The sequence below is a fragment of the Ammodytes marinus genome (genome assembly GCF_949987685.1).
Source record: "Ammodytes marinus genome assembly, chromosome: 2".
Classification (NCBI taxonomy): Eukaryota; Metazoa; Chordata; class Actinopteri; order Uranoscopiformes; family Ammodytidae; genus Ammodytes; species Ammodytes marinus.
The window spans coordinates 7,685,405-7,705,776 of NC_137231.1; the positions used below are offsets into that span (position 1 = coordinate 7,685,405).

General features: G+C 42.7%; 1 protein-coding gene across 1 annotated transcript; it reads right to left on the reverse strand.

Moving 5' to 3' along the window:
- Positions 1–3,759: 3,759 nt before the first annotated feature.
- On the reverse strand, positions 3,760–20,068 carry mxd1 (MAX dimerization protein 1). Its single transcript, XM_080049203.1, has 6 exons — positions 19,255–20,068; positions 18,481–18,583; positions 9,198–9,227; positions 6,855–6,969; positions 6,567–6,726; positions 3,760–6,285 (listed from the first exon to the last, which is right to left on the reverse strand). The coding sequence occupies exons 1-6, from the start codon at positions 19,319–19,321 to the stop codon at positions 6,089–6,091; spliced, it is 672 nt and encodes a 223-aa protein (XP_079905329.1). The 5' UTR covers positions 19,322–20,068; the 3' UTR covers positions 3,760–6,088.
- Positions 20,069–20,372: the final 304 nt, after the last annotated feature.

Here is a 20,372-nt window from a genome sequence, read left to right on the forward strand (position 1 = left end):
CAATGATCTTTATAACAATAGATTGCTATGTCAATGGGGGGGGGGGGGGGGGGGGGAGCAGCAGAATAAACCAAAACTTTAAAGGTTAGGGACTGTAAATCCAAAACAACGAGCCAGAAGAAGCTAAAACTATACTCTACCGGCTATGGCTGGCAATCCCCAGTGTGTTCATCGCCATGACTGACCCTCTCACATTACATTAAGTCATACAATCGTTTCTTTATATCAACGTATTAATTAGCTCAGCTTTAGGGCTGATCGAAAGTGCAAAATTCTTTTAGCTTTCAAAGGCAAGACATTTTAAGATTAGGATCCATTGGGATAACACAAAACTGGTTTAGGCCACTTCACGTTGATAACTACTTTTTAGACTTCATTGGAAGGTTTTTGTGTTCCATCAGTTACAACCCATGTTGATTGGAGATCTGTTAAATTGTATTTTAGACCTATACAGACCGCCATGTGATGATCAGTCATGTAGCCTACACAATGATTATGACCCTCTGACTTGTCATAGCAAGGACAATGCAGATGGTAGTTACCAACAATAGTGAAGGCTCAGGAACAATAAATCTACAGTGAGCAAGCCTGTTTTGCAAACACTCTTTATCATACAACCACCATGAGTGTGTGGTGAATCAGAGGGTGCAGGGAGTCATTATGTGCTCTCCGTCAGTGACTTGATGTCTATAAGTGATTGAATCGCTATGTACCAACTCAATTGTTCCCAAGGGCCCCGGTGTTTGTTTCCATAGCACTCGTCATTTGTTGTTTGATTGTGGTGAGTGTTGTTACTTGCATAACAAAATGCAGATTTGAGTGTGTGTGTGTGTGTGTGTGTGTGTGTGTGTGTGTGTGTGTGTGTGTGTGTGTGTGTGTGTGTGTGTGTGTGTGTGTGTGTGTGTGTGTGTGTGAAGGTGTGTGAAGGTGTGTGTGTGTGTGTGTGAAGGTGTGTTTTGTGTGCAGGTGTGTAAGACCGGTTGGAAAGTCCCTGGAGGCGAAGGTCAAAGGAGACTGGGCGTGCAGGTCCTGGATAAGCTGCTGGATTTGACTAATCTGACAAGCCAGGTCATGAAGAGGTGGGTCAGTAGGTCTGGGACTCTGACACATAGCCACAAACAAACACGCACCACTTATACAACTCATGTCAATAACATTTCTGTACACACACACACACACACACACACACACACACACACACACACACACACACACACACACACACACACACACACACACACACACACACACACACACACACACACACAGGTAGGTAATGTCAATACACTTAGCTGGAGCATGTGGTGCTTGGCTCAGGCTAAACTGCAATGCAGTGTCCGTCTTATGTTTCATGTGCAGATTAAGCAATTAAACCAATGGTGTGCCTTTGGTGTCCACGTTTTCAGTGCTTTACAGTGGGATGTGCCTGGAGGAATAACATATAGATAGATACATAGTTAGATAGTTAGATAGATAGATAGATAGATAGATAGATAGATAGATAGATAGATAGATAGATAGATAGATAGATAGATAGATAGATAGATAGATAGATAGATAGATAGATAGATAGATAGATAGAGATCGGTGACTGCCTGAATACATAGTTGATTGCAGTGTCCTACCAACCCATTTACGCATGACTATACTAGCTCTGAGTTTCTTAAGTTTAAGCTAACTGCGCAACCACAATGACTTTGAAAATACCTTGTTACCAAGAACAGACACAAACTGAGTCGTGAACTTAGCTGCAAGTATTAAAGATCCCCGACTTTGACTGTGTGTCTTTAAAAACCTTGTGTCATACAGTGAACTCTCATTTCAGGCTGAACAACCAGAAATGTGCTTAGTTTACAATGAAAACAACACGTTCAAATGTCAGTGTGCTGCATTGTGGCGTTGATGAAAATGTATTAGACATGCCCTTTATCCAGAAAGGCCTGGGTACATGCTTTCTTTATAGGTCCATCGGTACATATGAGTATTTCTACATGTCCTCTATTGGGAGCTCAGTCCTTAGGCAGCAACATAACAGGTCCTACGAGACCTACAATATATTGAAATGGTATTGGAGCTCTATAGCAAGGCGTTCCTTGGCTCTCCATGGTGGAAGAAAAAGAGTTCCCCTCCCCCCTCAGCTAGCAAGCTCCAGAAGGGATGAGGGATGCTTCTCAAGATGCTCACCCCCCCCCCGCCCCCTCTTCTTTCTCCTCCTCCACGCATTGTGTGTGGGTTGTTGAGCAGCAGTCAGATGGCTGCGATCATACAAACATAGGATTTGGCCAGAAGATTACTCTAAAACACACTGGAGGGGCTGACAAGGATCAAGCCCACGTGAAAAAAAAGCTCATCACTGTCTATTGACCCTCATAAAGATTTACTCAGTGTATGAAGTGCAGTGGGTTGAGTTTTGTTGCTTAAAGCACTTATTTGTTCTTAGAATATAAAATCACCAGACAAACTTTTGTGTCACCAATAAAGACAATGACGAGGTGATAGGTAGGTAAACAAGGGTTTCAAATGTTTTATTCCTTTAATATCAATGGCAAATATAAATTGCTGCTCCACAATTCATTTCCAAAGGTTTGTTTTTATTTATTTGTTTCCCCCCCACATACATTTGAAGTGATTTATTCAAGTGTCCAAATTCAACAAATCTTTAAAAAGTTAAGTGCACTAAACGCCCTCGTTTAGGTAATTGTTCAACATACAAGACGTTCAACCTCTCTGAGGAGTAAGGCTGCGACAATGTTCACGGAGCTGTGTCTGTGTAGTATTTGTGTGTTTATTGTGTAACGCATGAAAGCACCACGCCTTAGACAGTTACAATGGGGAGGAGGAATGGCCTTTTGGTGGTATGTTGATGCATCGTATGCACTCATACGTATAATATGCCTTAGTTGGGTAGTACATTTGTGTCTTTTTTTAGAGGCATTGTTTGCCACTTTGTATGCAGGGACAACAATGTGCAACAATCAAATACACACACAGGATGAACACAAGTTTCCCCCTGACGCTAAAAACCTGTAGCTTAAACAACTGGTCTGACTGTATAGTCTTGTTCTTTGAGAGATTCCACAACTGCTTCTTAAGGCAGATGCTTGAGAGCACCGGGGTCTTTATAGACGGGACGGAGGGCTGGAGAGGGTGAGGAGAAATAGTTGCACCCGCGCCATGGATGCCGACGCAGCAAGTGGAGGAGGGGGATCGCATACATACAGGAAAACACACACACAAACGCTCTTGTACTTCTATCTTTGTGAGGACATTAATTGACATAATGCATTCCCTAGCCCCAACCATTAGAACTAAATGCCTTACCCCAACCCCCACACTAACCATAACCTTATTCTAACCCGAACCTTAAAAGCAAGTCTAAACCCTCGAACAGGCTTCTGAAGAAGCGAATACCGGTCAAAATGTCCTCACTTTGCAAAAATGTCCTCTCCCGAGAATTACAAAATGAAACGGGTCCTCACAAAGACACCTGTACAAGTACAAACACACACTAACACACGCGTAGATTGGCGAGAATACAGACAATGGGCCAAGGATGGACAAAAGGGAGGAAACAGGACACTCCCATAGACAGACAAATGCTTAGGTTAATACATGTAGACTTTGTCAAGTGTACTTTTTTTTACTCTTTTTACGAGTAAACAAATGAACAGAAAGCTAGAACAGGAACATAGCCTTACAATTATTGTTATTATTTCTTTAAAACCACCCACCCTCTACCACCCCAAAAAATTCTCTCTGAAGACAGTGACGAAATAAACACGCGCGCACACACACACACTCACACTCAACACTGTACACACATGCACGCACCAACAGATGGCATTTCAGTGAACGCACCTGCCCACTCACACCTAGTGTTCAAAACATTTCCCCTTATGACGTGGCTAAAACAGTTCCTCTCCGTTTGAAAAGGTTTAAATTTGACGAAAAAAGAAAGCAGCATTCCACACTCAAAAGACTAAACAAACCTTTATGTTTTTTTGTTTTTTTTCCTGATTCATATTCATGCTTTTAACTGGCGGCTGTGGGAGCGGGGGGGGGGGGAGGTTCCTTTGGCACTGTGCTGCCACACACTCTGCAGGGTTGAGGATTTCTACATTCACAAAGAAAATAAAAAAACTGCAATCCTCTCCCCTGTTCGTGACGACTCTAAACGCCAACTAGCACAACAATCTCACCAGGCGGAGCAGCCATTTTGTTTTACGGTTCCCAGGCACGGAGATGGGCAGAACAGGCAACACAGCTCGGCCAGAGGAAAGCCTCACCACCGCACAACTTCACCGCCAGCTCTTCTCACTTTTATTTCATATTTTTTTTGTAGAAATTATTTGTATTTTTTTGTCCTTTTGTTGCCCTGTTTAAAAAGGGCAGGATGGCTTTGAAAACAGCGAAAAAAAGAAGTTATGATCAACCACAAAGAAAAACATTTTTTTTTTTTTTTTTTTTATCTAGTAACACCGTGCCAAAATTTGAACAGACACACAAAGCCTCGAGTCACAAGAGACATTTCTAAATATCTCTATGGATCGACTAGGCTGTGCAAACAAACTACACATAGTAAAACTCTCAATAAACGTAAGCTATGACTAATTAAATACTTTGTGTGTATATATATATATATTTATCTATATATTTAGTATATCTAATAAATACATCTGCTGATAGACATAGAGATCTTACTTTCAACTATTTACATTAAAAAGGTTACATTACATTTTTTTGCAGAAACAACAAATAGCTAAGAAGGCAAGGCAAAGGAGAGAAATTCTGTGGTTTGGACATTTGGGGCTTTTCAGATGTGAAACACGGAGAATGAGTCGGCGTGTTCCCACTGAAAAGTTAAAGCCAGTCATTTTGCTTCAGGGCGACTTGGCTTGACTCAGATTGAACTCTCCCCTCATAAATTATTGGCAGGAACATCCACTCGCCAAAAGAATAAAACTAAAATAATGCTCTCAGTCTTACCTGCCTGTCCTCTCTACATAATGGAATGTGCTCAGGTCTCTTGACTGCTCTCAGTAGATTCTCTCAGGCTTTTCCCTTCCTTGTTAATACCTGGTGAAAGGGGGGCAGTGGAGGAGTAGTGTACGAAAAATGTACGAACCAGCACCTTGCCGAAATATACCTGCATTTGGCCTGGTGGCTGGTGTTCGAAGTTTTCTTAAAAACCGGGCTCAGACGTGACAAACACACATTATGATAAAAAGGATGCTGTAAAAACGCCACCGTCGTCAGAGAGAGGCAGACAACATCAAACCCACCCCCAAAACCCTTCCCATATGCCCCTTCACAATCTCATAGTGCACTATTCTTTGTGGTTGTTTTGTTTTTGTGGCAGATGTGGACAGAAGATTACGAGGAAGATACGAACCATACTGCTATTGGCCCGACAGTTTTAACATCACGCCAACTGTGCTGAGCTCTACGAGGTTTACATTAACGCAACAGTTGGACTGGGAGATTTAAGAGACGACAGCATTTTTTGTCTACAAAAGCAGTTTTAAGTGCTAAATACCATGCAGACTGGTGACTGGTGGGCAGGGCAGAGCTGAGCCCCACGGCACATCAGTGTCACACCTTTGGGAGGACACGGCCTCACTGGGCAACTAAGGGCGATAGAAGGGTGTGTGTATGTATGTGTGTGTGTCTAGGTATGTCTGAAGTAAGGGTGAAATCTCATGAGTGCTTCCCATGGCTCTCAAGGCATAGAAAAAGAGGCAGTGGGACATTGTGTGGTAACATTCTCTGGCTGAAAGTTGTGTTGGTTACGGACGGAGGTGTGGAGTGTCTTTAAATTCCCCTTTAGCTTGGTGCAGAGCGGAGCGGGGGACACCCTCTAGACGGAGCGCTGATGATGTGCTGGATGTGTGCGGCCTGTCTCTTTGGTGCTGCAGTCCCAATGGAAGTCACCGTGGCGACAGGAAGTCTGCAGAGGCCAGACTGGAGAGACCCGGTCGGGCCAGGTAGATAGGTAGAAAGGGGAGGGGCCAGGGAGTTGTGAGACAATCTAAGGACGGGATTGGCTGAGGGAGGAGGAGGTGGGAGGCGTGATAGTGAGCGCTGCGGTCTATAGGCTGCAGCCCAGCTGCTTTGCCGTATCCTGAGTGTCCTGCAGGCGCAGCAGGCTAGCACTAGCATAGCCCTCGTCGCTACAGCTGCTGCGCAGGCTGCCTCGCTCGTCCCCCGAGTCGCTCACGCTGCTGGTGCTCCACTCCAGGTCACCCAGCAGGTAGTCTGTCCCCTCCACGTCCACATCCAGGTCCTCTGTTGGAACACAGAGACAACACCGTTATAGGGCTGAATGATCATTCAAGATTAACATTTATCTTGTTTATTCAAGTTTATTTACTTTGTTCTAATCTGTGTAAATGATAATGTGTGCTCTTTGCACTTGAAATAAATCTCTTAATATGGGTTTTTGTTTGCAGCCATGTACAGGCGTATAAGGGTTAACCAAAGTCTTATCTGTGTGATTTGCCCTTTTGGTTAAACACAAACATCCCAACCGGACACTAAAACCAGAGCAGGCCTGTGCGAGGGCTCACCTTGGTCAGAGTCAGACTTGTCAGAGGACTGTGTGGATCCGGTGCTGTCCATGCGGACCCTCTCCACCCCCAGCTGCTCCAGACGCCTCCTCAGGTGTCTCTGCTCGCGCTGTAGCTGCTCCACTGCGTGCTGGGCTTTCCTATCACTCTCCTCCAACCTCTGCACCGTGGGAAGAGAGAAATATAGACAAAGTAGAACATTTTTACATATATACAAAGTCCTGACAACCCACTAATTTTTTTTTAAACGGCCGCGCTGATTTGCCGAGCACACATATTCACACGCACCTTGATGTGATCTCTGGCCTTCATCAGCAGGCTGAGGGTGGTGTGCCTGTTGGCTTCTGGTCCTAAGGGAACCAGGGATTTCAAGCGCTCCAAGCACAGCCGTAGATTTGCCCGTCTGGAGGAACAAAGAGAGGAACTGTCAAACATGCTGTGCCTTTCTTGTGTAAGATAAGACAAAGAAAGAAAAAGCATGTGATATGTTGAGCATAACAGCCTCCACACACATCCTGCGTCTACCTCTGGAGCGCGTTGCCTTCCGTTACTGCTGCCTCTCTCGCGCTTTTTTCGGACAAACACATACGTCTCAACTGCTGCTGCAGCGCTGCTTCTAAAAGCCCTGTCTTTCTACATAGAGTTTTCATAGATAATTCCCATTAAAAAGGAAGTTCTTTCATGTCATTTCTGATGCATATGATTGATATCGAGTCTCAACAGTAATCCGTGCGCCGCATTGCCCCCTTTTTTTTTGATAGTACATAGTTGAAATGGGGAGACAGAGAGAGAGAGGGGATGACCTGCAGTAAAGGTCCACGGGTCGGATTTGAACCCGCGACCACTGCAACGAAGGCCGGAGCCAATATGGTACACGCTCTATCCACTACGCCACCGGAGCGCCCAGCCCTTTTTTTTTGCCACATTTTCGTTTGTTGGAAGTTTTATTTTGAAACTGACACACCAGGAAATGGTGAAACTACAGCGAAAGCTGCCGGTATGAAGTCAATATGACTCTCAGCAGAGTATTTCTCTATCAGTTAAAGCAGAGAGACCCGAGAGAGACGCGCGGCTCTCAGAAAAAAATAGGCGAGCCTCCTGAGGCAAAGTGTAGCGTCGCTGCAGACTCGCCTCCGACGGGCATCGGCAGTGCGTCCGAGGTTAGATGTGTGGCCGCTCTAGGTTGATTACACGGTCAGTGACAAAAAGTCAGACGCAGACGCGCAGTGGAGGTAGGATGTGTGTGGAGGCCGTAAAGGTTCATTCTTGTTTGATTCAAAAAACAAATCATAATTAACTCAAAGTCCAGTTTATTGAAGGTCACATATCATGCTCATTTTCAGGTTCAAAATTGTAATTTGGGTTTCTACTGTTGAAACTGTTACATGGATGGTGTAGTATCCAAGAAAGCCTTTATATTTCTCACAGTGCCATTGCTTTTGCATACTAGGGGGCCTTTAAGTATTCAGTACCGTCTTGTGTTTTTTGACAGCTGCAATACCTAAAAGACTAAGAACTCATTAATGCAACTTTAGGATTGACTGATAGACAATAAATATTCTACCAAAAAGGAAATGGCTCATTCCTCAAGCAGTGGGGGGGGGGGGGGAACCAAATGCAATTGTGATGAGCTTTTTATATTTTTCTCTATGAGCTACTGTGAATGTGTTCTGGTACAAATGCTAGTTATTAATTCATAGCAGGAGACAGTGCGTAAAAGGAGGGTTTAATGTGAAGTGATGACACTCTCCTGTGTGAGTGTTACTTCAGCGTTGCATCATTATTACATACTGCTGCTACATAGGATATTTCATCCAACAACAGTGTAGAAATCCTTCCTCTGAAATGTGCTGAAAACTAAACATCCTCCGTGCCATACGTTGAGATCTGAACTCATTATTAAAATGTGACATGTCCAAACCGCCCCCTTTACCCCTACTGCACACACCACGTTCTCAGCTGAAAGTGTTGGCAGTTGTTAATGTCTGTTTGGTATTCTGTGACCATTTGACCCCGCTGTTACACAACACACAACTCTGAGCCTCTACAGAGTGTGTGTACGTGTCTATGTGCCTGTGCGAGTGGGTGTGTGTGTGTGTGCGTCAGACTCTTCGTGAGAGCGAGTGTAAAAAAACTGTTTTGTTTTTTTATCGGAAGCTGAGGGCCGGCTGGACAAGCTTTTTCATTTACTGTCTGCTGCAGGTCGTCACTGCCGGAAAACACTTTTATTCAAAATCTGAGACATGGAGGATTCGACTTTGGGCGGGGGACGCACAGAATTATATTCTGACTGCACACACACACACACACACACACACACACACACACACACACAGAGGGCTAAGTCCCAGGCACAGGGCCATATATTATTAAGGCTATGCACTGAGCTGCTGCTGCTTTGGATCAACTAGCACAGGCGAAATGGAAGCACTGAGAGTGACAGGGAATTAATAATAAAAATACATTTAGATTTATATTCTGACCTAAAATGTCTGCCTGGGAAGCTATTTGTAAAATGTGTGATGTATATATTTGTGTAGTATTACATTTGCTTTTAATAAGCTGGTATTCCTACAGAGTGACAATTCACAAATATTCACACCAACACCACGCACAGATATTTTTACATACCTGTTCTTTTCCATTTCATTGTGCGTAGACCTGTGGACACAAAACACACATATGAGAAACCACACATAATAACAGCCACTTATAAAACAGGTTAAGGTTTACTCTGTGTGCCATCAATGCAGTCCAAGGTCTTACTGCAGGCCAGAGAGAGAGAGAGAGAGAGAGAGAGAGAGACACAGACAGACAGAGATGGAGAGAGAGAGAGAGAGACACAGACAGACAGAGATGGAGAGAGAGACAGAGATGGCTGTGTGGGAGTTTATGAGCAGCACAACTGACTATATGAGATTTCAGGAAACAAGCAGAAAAGGTTGGTTATTCTGATGCCCTGGGCTCGAGGATTCTAACCTGGAAACTTGGGCCTTTCTTTCTTTCTTTCTTTCTTTCTTTCTTTCTTTCTTTCTTTCTTTCTTTCTTTCTTTCTTTCTTTCTTTCTTTCTTTCTTTCTTTCTTTCTTTCTTTCTTTCTTTCTTTCAGGGCCACTCTAGTGCTGCTACGTGCTGAGTAGGCCCCAGGGTAAACATAGTAACAGTAACTAGAAACACAAGGCAGCAGCAGCAGGAGTAGACAGGACTATGGCCCTTCATATTGCCTGATTATGCACCCTGCATGAAGCGCTGAGAGAGGTGGGGGCGGGGGGCAGACACAGTAGTGCTGAAGGTTAACAGAGAGATGGAGATGGCCGGCTTCAGTCCTGCAATGCAGTGTTGAAGCGACGTGCACAATACACACACACACACACACACACAAATAGACAGACAGACAGACAGACAGGGGTTCATGGGGACACACATAGAAGAAAAAAAACAGGTTGAACTGTAGTTTTTGGAAAGAATATGCTGGCCTGACCTATATTACAGTTTTTCTCAGTCGCTTTGGTGCTTTTCTCACATCACTATTAACATTTGCACAGCAGTTAGTGCATTTCTCAAAACAATTAGTGCAAACTGCAAAACGCCAGTGTCATCAAAATGAGAAGTCTTGACACCATTGTTTATGAACAAGATAGTCAAATGGCTTTGTCATGTTTTCATTATGACAGTTTATTCTCTCAGTGTTTTCCAGTGCAAAAAAAAGGTCAGAACTCGGTGACACTACCTGAAAATGCTCAAGACAGCACTATACACTACTTGTACAGCCATTTGAAAACTACAGTAAAGTTATACATTGCTGTAGTTAGGGGAGTAAGTGAGTACAAGACACTGAATACGTATGTTTCACATGTTTACTGTACATGCTCTTTGCAATTCTACAGCATTGTGCAAAAGATATTATGGATATTATCCCTTGCAATGCAGCGAGGAAAGTATCTATGATAAAGAAAAGGTATAAAATTTGCTTGACAGAATTTGATAAATAGTTCAACAATTTTGTATGTAATGACTCAAGCAATGAAATGAAGACTATTAGTTTTATTGGGAACGACTATTCACCATCCAAAAGTATAGTTTATTTTGACCGACATGACATAAGCAAATGACAATGTTATAAAACAGCAGAGAATTGTATGAAAGCAACTGATACATGTCCAAAAGCATTTGCAATTTGTTCAGAGGAAGGAGAAATTGCTACTATGATGTGCTCAAATGACTAAATGTTGCGGAGGTTGAACTAAGGGTGTATTCACACATGCCGTGTTTAGTTCGGTTGAAACGAACTCAGGTGCACTTCTGCCTTCGGTGCGCATCTTTCAGGCAGGTGTGAATACAGCAATCGCACTCGGGGGCGGACCAAACAAGCGGACCGAGACCCAGCTGAAGAGGTGGTCTCGATGCGCTTCAAAACGAACTCTGCTGCAGTTCGTTTGTGGTGTGAATTTGGCCGGACTCGATCCGACCCAATTGCAGGAAGCACTGCGCCTTTGATTTCTTTTCTTTTCTTTTTTTTCTTTAATCGCCATCAGCTTCACATTATGGGAAAGGTTTGTTGTCGCCGTTGTTAGGAAGATTAGTTGTGGTTTGACCGGGAGCCCCGAGCGAAAATATTACAGTTGATAATGACGCGTACACATGCTGATATGTTCAGCGATCAGATGGAGAGGGGAGCGTCTCCCGCACAGTGCCAACAGGTTCACGCTGCGCTTTGCATGAAGTGTGTGTTTTTATTTTTATTCCCAACGTGACCGTCAATACTGTCCCTGTGTCAGTTTGGAACTGAACTGCGCCGAACTGACACCCAGCTGATACACTGCTTAATCAACTGAGTGTCAGCTTGAGCCTATTCTTCTCTCGAGCCGCGCGTCCAACAGCAAAAATACAGTAGGCTTACTAGGCTATAGCCTACATTATGTTTCACATCGTAGGCTACAAGCCACATAACGTGGCATTGACATAGGGCTACATATTATAACCATATGAAACAACAATAATTAGATTTTCTTCTTCTTTATTTATAGGCTAGATGTAGGCCTTTTTATTATTTTTAACCCCGTATTATATATCAATGATATATTTCGCAGTTTTTACTTCGTTCTTCCTGCTTCTCTCCACCCCAGAATGTCTGTCCAATGAATGAATGACCTCAGATCACGTGTGGTTTTGCTTCGTAATGCTGGTTCACTTGCAAAACGGGCAATATGAAAGTGGACCACACCAAACAAAACAAATCTAAACTCTATTTGGTCTGGACCAAAGCAAGTGAACTAACGGACTTTCCATGTGTGACTTTCCCTAATAGTTATGCGAATTTTCATTCTGATCTGAGAAAAGCACCAAAGCAACTGAGAAAAACTGTAAAAAGGTATGGCTGGTAGTCCGTGCATGAGGCAAAGAAGAAGATCTGTCTACCTACACCTGACCTCCAACCCCAGGTCCAAAAATAGCCTCTGCACCTTCAACTCTGCTAGGCCTTCCAACTAGTAACATGCCATGGTCAAATGACACGCACAAACACACACACACTCTGACGGACGTCCATGTTTTGACAACTTGCTTTCAAGACTACAAGCTTAGAAATACTATCTTCTACACAGAACGTGTGTTTGTGTGTGTCAGCTTCGGGTGGACTCCTTCATGCTTCCAGCCAGTATGCATTCCTTTCTCGGGGCAGACAGCATCTGGTGACATCAAGGCAAGGCAAGGCAAGGCAATTTTATTTATAGAGCACATTTCAGGCACAGGGCCACTCAAGGTGCTTCACAGGGTTAAAATCAAATAAAGAATACAAATACAAAATGCATGCAGGGAAACTATCCTACTTATTGGGCTGGATTTCAGTTGCCCACCTCCTGCCCTGGCCCCCATAACCTTCTCCACCCAACACCCATAATATCTACTGGTGATTGTTACAGTTTACTCAGACCATTGTGGATTAATGTGTGGTTTGTGTTATCTCCACCCATTGTGCTGTTGTTTACTGAATAGGTCCTGGGGCCACACTGACCACAACACACTTGATATAACATGATACTGCCCGAATCAAAGCATAACTATAATATTACTGCTGTACTGTTACTGTAACGCTCCATCTCACCAATTCTCTGGAGAAAAGGAAATACCTTCTCCGTATTTATGGGCCTGCGGCTGCCATGTCCTTTAGTTCATATGACACACTTCCCTTACTCTAGTTACCGGCCCGCGGTCGTTCTCTGCAGGTCACTCCCCTCTCTGCCCCATTTTACCTCTGTCTCTACACTATCAATAAAGCATAAAAATGCCCAAATCTTAAATAAAACAAAAGCTTGTTGTTGTTGGTGATTTCCACCAACATCTAGGATACATAATGTTTACCAATGTCAGTCTGGTAGGGATGAAACAAACCCATTCACAGAAGAAATTTGACTATTACCCATCTACGATTCTGAACAGATTTTCAACATTGTTAACCGAGTTATCATCTGTATATTATACATAATAATAAATGCCCCTCTTTACCATTTGTTGAATCAAGAATCGATTTGGACTAAAGATATAATGCTGGATGAAATCGCGAAGCAAATAGTGGGAACGGAATGGTGAGATTTAAATGTGACCAAGATACAAACAGAGGGCGGGTTTACAGTGCAAGAATCAACTTGTCAGTGCTTACTGGTGAACAAACTATGTCACGGTAATCCTGTCTTATCAACAATAAGCTGATATTGTCCCATATATCACGGCTCCAGAGGTCTGGGATCAGTCTTCAACAATTGTGAAAAAACTGCTCATGGCATCTACTATTGCAGCGTCCCCGTCAACTGCTGGGATGGACACAGCGCTTGGTGCCGACTGATCAGGGCAATGTCAAGACATGTTTCAGTCTTACAAGTCCTCATACAGTGTAGAGTTAAGTAGACCTTTAATCTGCACTCACTGAACAGTAGCATGATTCAACCAGTGTACTGTTCCTTTGCCTCGGACTCTAACAACATTCTTCTACATTAATCTTCCCTTAACCTGTATATTCACTTATGCTGTTGCCTCACACACAAGTCAGCTCCATTAGAACAACAACATGGGAGGGTGGACTCCATTTGCCTGCTCAAGGAGGATGGCAGCATGATCACTGTATGATTTCCATAGTGCACTGCTGTTGCACAGTGTGTGTGTGTGTGTGTGTGTGTGTGTGTGTGTGTGTGTGTGTGTGTGTGTGTGTGTGTGTGTGTGTGTGTGTGTGTGTGTGTGTGTGTGTGTGTGTGTGTGTGTGTGTGTGTGTGTGTGTGTGTGTGTGTGTAGAGTGGGGGAGGTCTCCATAGACATAATAAAGGATAGACGCCGCGTTGAGCGCGAGAAATGCGGGCACCATCTTGGACCGGTCAAAACTGATGAAAACAAATGCCCCCACTCGGTGATAGTAAACAAGATGCCAGAGCACTGTGCTGCGTTTTGCTGCTCGAATCGGCGGACCATCGTCAACAGGGCTCGGGGGATTATTTTATGCATTTGAGTATTATTGTTTGCTGTTGTTGTTTGATTTTCCCTTAATTTAATACTTTTGATTGCTGTGGTTTTGTATTGAATGTGTTTTTAAATGTACCGCGCTGCAAGGCACGCATTGATTTCCTGTCTGTGTCTGAGGAACCAACTCGAGACTAGACTGAACTTGGTATTCCCCCCCTAGTATAGAACATTGGACAACCAAGAAGACTTTGCTTTTAAATAATCCCGTCCTCTTTTAAGAGGCAATTGCCTAACAAGCTTGTGTTTTAATTTAGAGAAATAAAACATATTTTTACATGAACACTCATGTTGTCCTTCTCTTTTAATTAGATATTATATACACTGGTTTTTATTTAATGGCTTCATGGGAAACATCCACCCTTCATATGTAGCCTACCATGCCCGACTACTCCTCCTAAATTTCCCAGAGCTAACTCCAGTTTAGGAATAACTGCCTTTTCACGTAGTGCCCCTAATTCATGGAATGCTCTGCAGAGCAACTTAAAAATGACTGCTCTTCCTACTCTTGGTTTATTTGAATCTATGATTTCTGAATTTTACACATCTGACTGTAACTGTTTTAGCTGAATTCATTGTTCATTTAGTATTTTATTTTTGCTCTTTTTTTGTATTTTGTATAGGCCTACTTTATTTAAATTAATATATTTTATCCTATTTTATTTCTGTTCTCTGTTTATGTTATCCCTGTGATTGTCTTTATTGTGTATGCTCGTCACTGTAAATGAATAAATATATTTATATATAGCCTAATCATATATTGTTAACTTATTAAAATAGCTGACCTTACTGCCCCTCTCTGTTTCTCTATCATATTTAGTATAGTGTGTGATTTGCAAAATACCTATCATAGCCTACATCACATATCATAAAGGTGACCAGACGTCCCCATTGTTGGTTGCCTGTCCCTGGCTAAACAGAAACAACTACCTGTTCCCGTTTTGTTGACACCTCATTAGGTTTTTCAATCAGATTGCTAGTCAAACTGGAAATGTCTCCGTTTTCCCCCTTTTCGGGGGATGTTCCTCGTTTTGATCTCGGATGTCTGGTTACTTATATCATATCAGAATATTCTATGACTGTTAAGCCCACTATGAATATTAAAACACGTCGAAACTTGTGCCCTGTATCTTAGCTACATGTATGATCTTCGCAGCAAAGAAAACCGCGTGAAAATCAGTTTGGTATTTAATGAGATATGATTAATTACATGCGCTGACAGTTCATTGCACCTGCCAAACAGACTACACTGAGTGGAACGTTTGACCGGTTCAAGATGGAGGCCCCACGGCTCGTCAGCGCCAATAGGCAGTAGCGGCCAATGCGGCGTCTATCCTTTATTATGTCTATGGAGGTCTCTTCATCTATGTAATGGAGGAGCTGGTGCTCTCCACTAAGGGAACAGAACAGGAAAGACACAGAGGGGTGGAGGTGGTGAGGAGAGAGAGGGGGAAGTCACTCCTACTGACACACATGCACACATACAAGGCAGAAACGCTGGGACTCCCTTCCCCCACTGCTCACACATCCACAGCATGGCAAAACAACAGAAACTGGAGGGGCTTGTACATTCTGGGTTGACTGACTACAAATACATTAAATGGCTGCCTTGCCCTACATGTCATCAAATCTCAACAGCAACAAAATCATCAATGTAGTTTAAACAATAAATGGAACCGTCAACCCCAACCCCCCTGTCAAGAGGCCCATTCATTCAGTCATAGTGCTGCTGGTCTGCCTATTAATGATCAAGAGCAAACATCATACCATTCCATATCAAATCATCTAGGCTGAGCAAAACGTCTTATTAATATAATAACAAGTGTGGCTCTGCTATGCTGCCCTTAAATAGTAATGAGTTATGGCTGATAAAAGTGCTCATAGCTGATGAGGGAGTTACCACAGCCTACCTCGTCGTTAAACGATAAATGGAAAAGTAAAGGACTGGAAACAAGTACCAACCAGCAGCAGCTGCTTGTCTAATTAACATAGGAAGCTAGTCCGAGACTGTGTGCTTTACTACACAGTCTAAAAATAAAGAGAAACCTATGCATGTTGAGGCATGTTCTGAGCTTAAGGGAAGAACACTAGCAATCCGTTACATAATGTGTGACAAGCCCGACTGACGTGATCCTGACATACAGATAAAAAGGCAAATAGTTGAGTGAGTGCCATGGGTTGCATCTAACAGAGCAGCATTGTCTGCATACAAGTGTACATGTCTTTTCACAGCAGCTAATGAGGTAAATGCAGGTCATTATTCTGATTTACTAAATTTTGACTTGACAGAGAAAGAATGGGAAACATTTTGATGATCTAATAACATTTTAGGTCTTTTATCAAGAAGACATGTCAACCATTCTCTGGTTGCAGCTTCTCTGGTGAGAGGATTTGCAGCTTCTTTGTTTATTGGATGTTGGACGGTCGGTCAAACTATCAAGACATTTGAAGAAGTTACTTTAGACTCTGGGAACTTTGACCGACATTATTCACTATGTTCTTATCAGTTGAATGGACTAATTGAAAGAAAATGACTAATAACGACACTTATTGTTGGCTGAAGTTCACACTACGTAAAAAATGTGGAATACTCAAATGTAATAAACTAGATACACATTGGGTTATGAGTGGTGGCAACTATTTACCTGCTTATATGCTCCATACAGCCGATAGCAGCACTCATCCAGTGGGCACTAAATTGTATGGCGTGCTATGCAAACACGCTAAAGAAGAAAGTGCTTTAAGCTATGCTGAACAACCAAACTAGGATGCAGGGGGAAACACATGCCAAAATAGAGAGGGGGGCGAGACATGATAATAACAGGGCTATGGTTCCATATCAAAAGGCTGCCTTTACAACACGTAGCAAAGATAAAGGTCTGTCTTTAGCATTCAATGTAGGTCTATAGCCGTCTTATCACTTTACACAGCTATTAACAGTGGTCACACAAGGTTTCACCTCATGTAACCTGCATACTCATTTCAACAGTTCAGACTGGCAGACAGGGAGAGACATTCAGTACTGAGGAGGGAACATGATGGACTATGTGGACCTTGGCCCACATACCCGGTGTGGATTCAACCCAGGTCTACAATTAAAAAGGTGGTGTCAGTGATTCAGGAGAATGCTTTTTGTCAACAGATTTGTTTGTGAAAATCTCCTTGTGATCCCGCTACCTGTATGTAGCCTACTGTGTGCCCTGAAAGGGAATTGAGTTAAAATACACAGCCTAGGATCTGTGCAAAAAGAAATGGCATGTTGCTAGCTACGGTGGGCCCTGTTTGTTTACATACAGTTTACTGTTCTTATCCATTACTTTTTTATCTTTCTAATGAAAAGGAGACATACAAAGGTGGGTGGCAACAATATGCCAATGCTTTCTCTACTGAAGATCAGGTTCTTCAATGTGCCCGTTTATCTGCAAAAGCTGACTTTATCGTCTTTATATAAGCATAAAGTTTTCCGCCCCATTTTTGCACCAACATTGCATTTATTTGGCATTTCCTTTTCATGCGCATAATTATAGGTGGATATAAACATACTCAATAAAATCTTTAGGTCATATAAAATTTGTGTTCCAACATTGCAGCAAAATCAACCTCTCCACATAAACAACCAATGCACTCAGAATCTTACAGCGGCTTTAACTCGTAATGCAAATACTGAATAGAAATCCCTCCAGATATGATTCATTAAAATTCTGGTTGTGGTCATTCAACCATCATTGTATGGACAGTAGGTTTCACGCCGTTAGTAAATGTCTTCTGCAGTCACCTTGATAGTTGGCCTTACAGAGTGGCGGCTCGCTTTAAGCCGGACTGATGTTTGCTGCTGTCAGTCACAAGACATAGGAGAGTCAAAACATGGCCGGCAGACCCACACACACATACACAGCGCGTGATATCAGTGTCCAGTATAAATTAGATAGAGAGAATGACAGTAGGACTGAGAGGTATCAGTATTTTCACACTGATTTGTAGCAAGGAAAAAACTAAAGCCTCAGTATTAATGTATAATGTTGTGGAGCATGTCAGTAATTATCAGTCACACGTTATTGATTGATCTCTGTCTATGAAAACAGACAGTCCCTTTTGCCCTCAAAATACATATCTACTGTACAGCGTGTATTGTTACCTGCTATGGCTATTCAATGCTCAACAAATTATGTAAAATGTGCTCAAATGTTTCTGTCGGATAAAGAACTAAGTGAAAGAAAGAAAGAAAGAAAGAAAGAAAGAAAGAAAGAAAGAAAGAAAGAAAGAAAGAAAGAAAGAAAGAAAGAAAGAAAGAAACAGCGAATTACACCCTTGCTGTAGTTAGTGGGGGACACACTTGGTTTATGTTATGAGCAGAGCTGAAAAATTATCCATGTACATTTCCTGGCCACAGGGAGCTGATTGGCCTTTACCTGCTACTTGTGTTTTTCTTGCTTTTGCTTTTCCTTTTCAAGCTCTCCCTCTCTGGGTTGCTGCTGATGAAGGGGGGCATGGAGGCATAGCCATGTTCAGCTTCTGCAAGCAGAGGAGAAAAACACAGTGGGTCACGTGTCCAGATTATCTGGCAATGCAAAATATAGCCACGGCGGAAACACAAGGCAAACAAGGGAATAGGGAGGCTGCATGATGTGCCACACTTGTGCCTAAAACTGTGCTGTGCTCAGGTGCAGATTGCATGAGTTTCATGCAGCATCTTTAGATACAACATGTTCTCTCCCCCTCACCCTTTCTGGACAATGATGTCATCTTGAACTGGAATAAACCCCACAAGCAAACCACAACAGAGGGGGAAGGAGGGGCCTCCGTGAAAACAATGTGTCCCTTGCACATCTCACTGCATCTAGCACATATCCATTCAATCTTTTATCAACACAATGAATTCACAGATAGATTTTTTTTTTTTTGCAGTAAACATACAAAAAAAAGTCCGATTATTTATAAGCACCTAATTTTGGATGTTTTAAAGCGATGCATTCTGCTGTATTGTTGTGCAAAATCCGAGAACGTTTTTAGATTTAATGCATGGCCTGATTGGCCTCATTACTTTAAATATTAATAAAACAAATGGAATATTAAAGATAGCTGTAAAATGACAGGAGCATAAATTAGCTTGATCTGTGGGGGAGGGGGTGCCATAATAATTTTTCAGAAATACACCAGACCGTTAGAAAACCTTTACACTTTACCTCGTTCTCGGCGATCAAGGTACTCGGCAGCTTCGATCAACATCTGCACCAGTCCGGTCGCCGCCATTTTCAACAATAACACTTGATAATGTTACAATCCGATGATGAGGAATTTCTCTGGCTGTACACAACCTGATTTAGGTCGGCTCTCCTTCTCACACTCAGGTGTCCTGCTGCTCTGTCAGTTACTGCTTTTTTCGTTTTAAAAGGCGAGAGTTGAATGGTCACTCCTGCAGTATGTGTCAGACGGGCTATTTAAAAGTAAAATAACGTGATTACAGCACCGAGGAGTTGTAAAAAAGCCACACTGGTCTCTTGCTTATTGATTGTTCTAATGGTTCAGGGGTTTGGTGTTAGCTGGCTAGTTCAGGCTGAGGCTAACACTTCTAACAGCTAAGGTTGCGTTGTCCTCTATAATAAGCAAACTGTTAGAATATTATTGGTTACTTTGAATAGTTAAACCGATAAAAAGGAGTCTGTTGATAAAAAAAACAAAAGGTTGCTTGACAGTTAAACCGAGACTTGTTCAGTTGGTTGACGTTAGCGCTCGTGACAAGTTGCCAAATTGTCGATGAAAAAATATTTTTATATTGAAAATAGTCAGCCAGTTACAACAAACAAAACAACACGGAATTGGATTTGTTCGGTTTTCAGACTTGCCTGGCGTGAAAATGGACAAAAAAACAACGATCTGACTCTATTCTGTCTTAAAGTTCAACCGAATATGTCATCCAAGCTTCTCGGTTCACTGCTACGTGGCTGGCTAGTTTAGTGCTGGTTTATCGTTGACCGCGCGTGACACGTCTCGCTGGGAGCGCAGATAGCAACTGACATCAACTGAGGAACAGTGAGTGTTTATCAAACTGCTACCAAAATAGTGGCTTGTTGATCCTGACGACAGCTAATTACCTTACTTTAGCACAAAGCTTCTGTGTGCTGCGGTATGATTGGGTACTGTACTAAACAAATCCTATTGGGTGTTTAAGCCGTCATTCGTTGTTAGGGGTTGGCGCTGTCTGCCACTGAGGGCTGGGTTCCGCCATTTTGGTTCTAATTCACATTGGTTGAAGCGGACTGAAGCCCGCTGAATGGAGCCAAAATGGACCGTCCCTGCGCTA

Coding starts and splice junctions, on each gene's coding strand:
- mxd1 (XM_080049203.1), bottom strand. CDS start 19,321: ATGGCGGCGACCGGACTGGTGCAGATGTTGATCGAAGCTGCCGAGTAC. Junction 18,584..19,254: donor CCTTGATCGCCGAGAACGAG/GTAAAGTGTAAA, acceptor CTCTGCTTGCAG/AAGCTGAACATGGCTATGCC. Junction 6,286..6,566: donor CAAGTCTGACTCTGACCAAG/GTGAGCCCTCGC, acceptor GTGTTCCAACAG/AGGACCTGGATGTGGACGTG.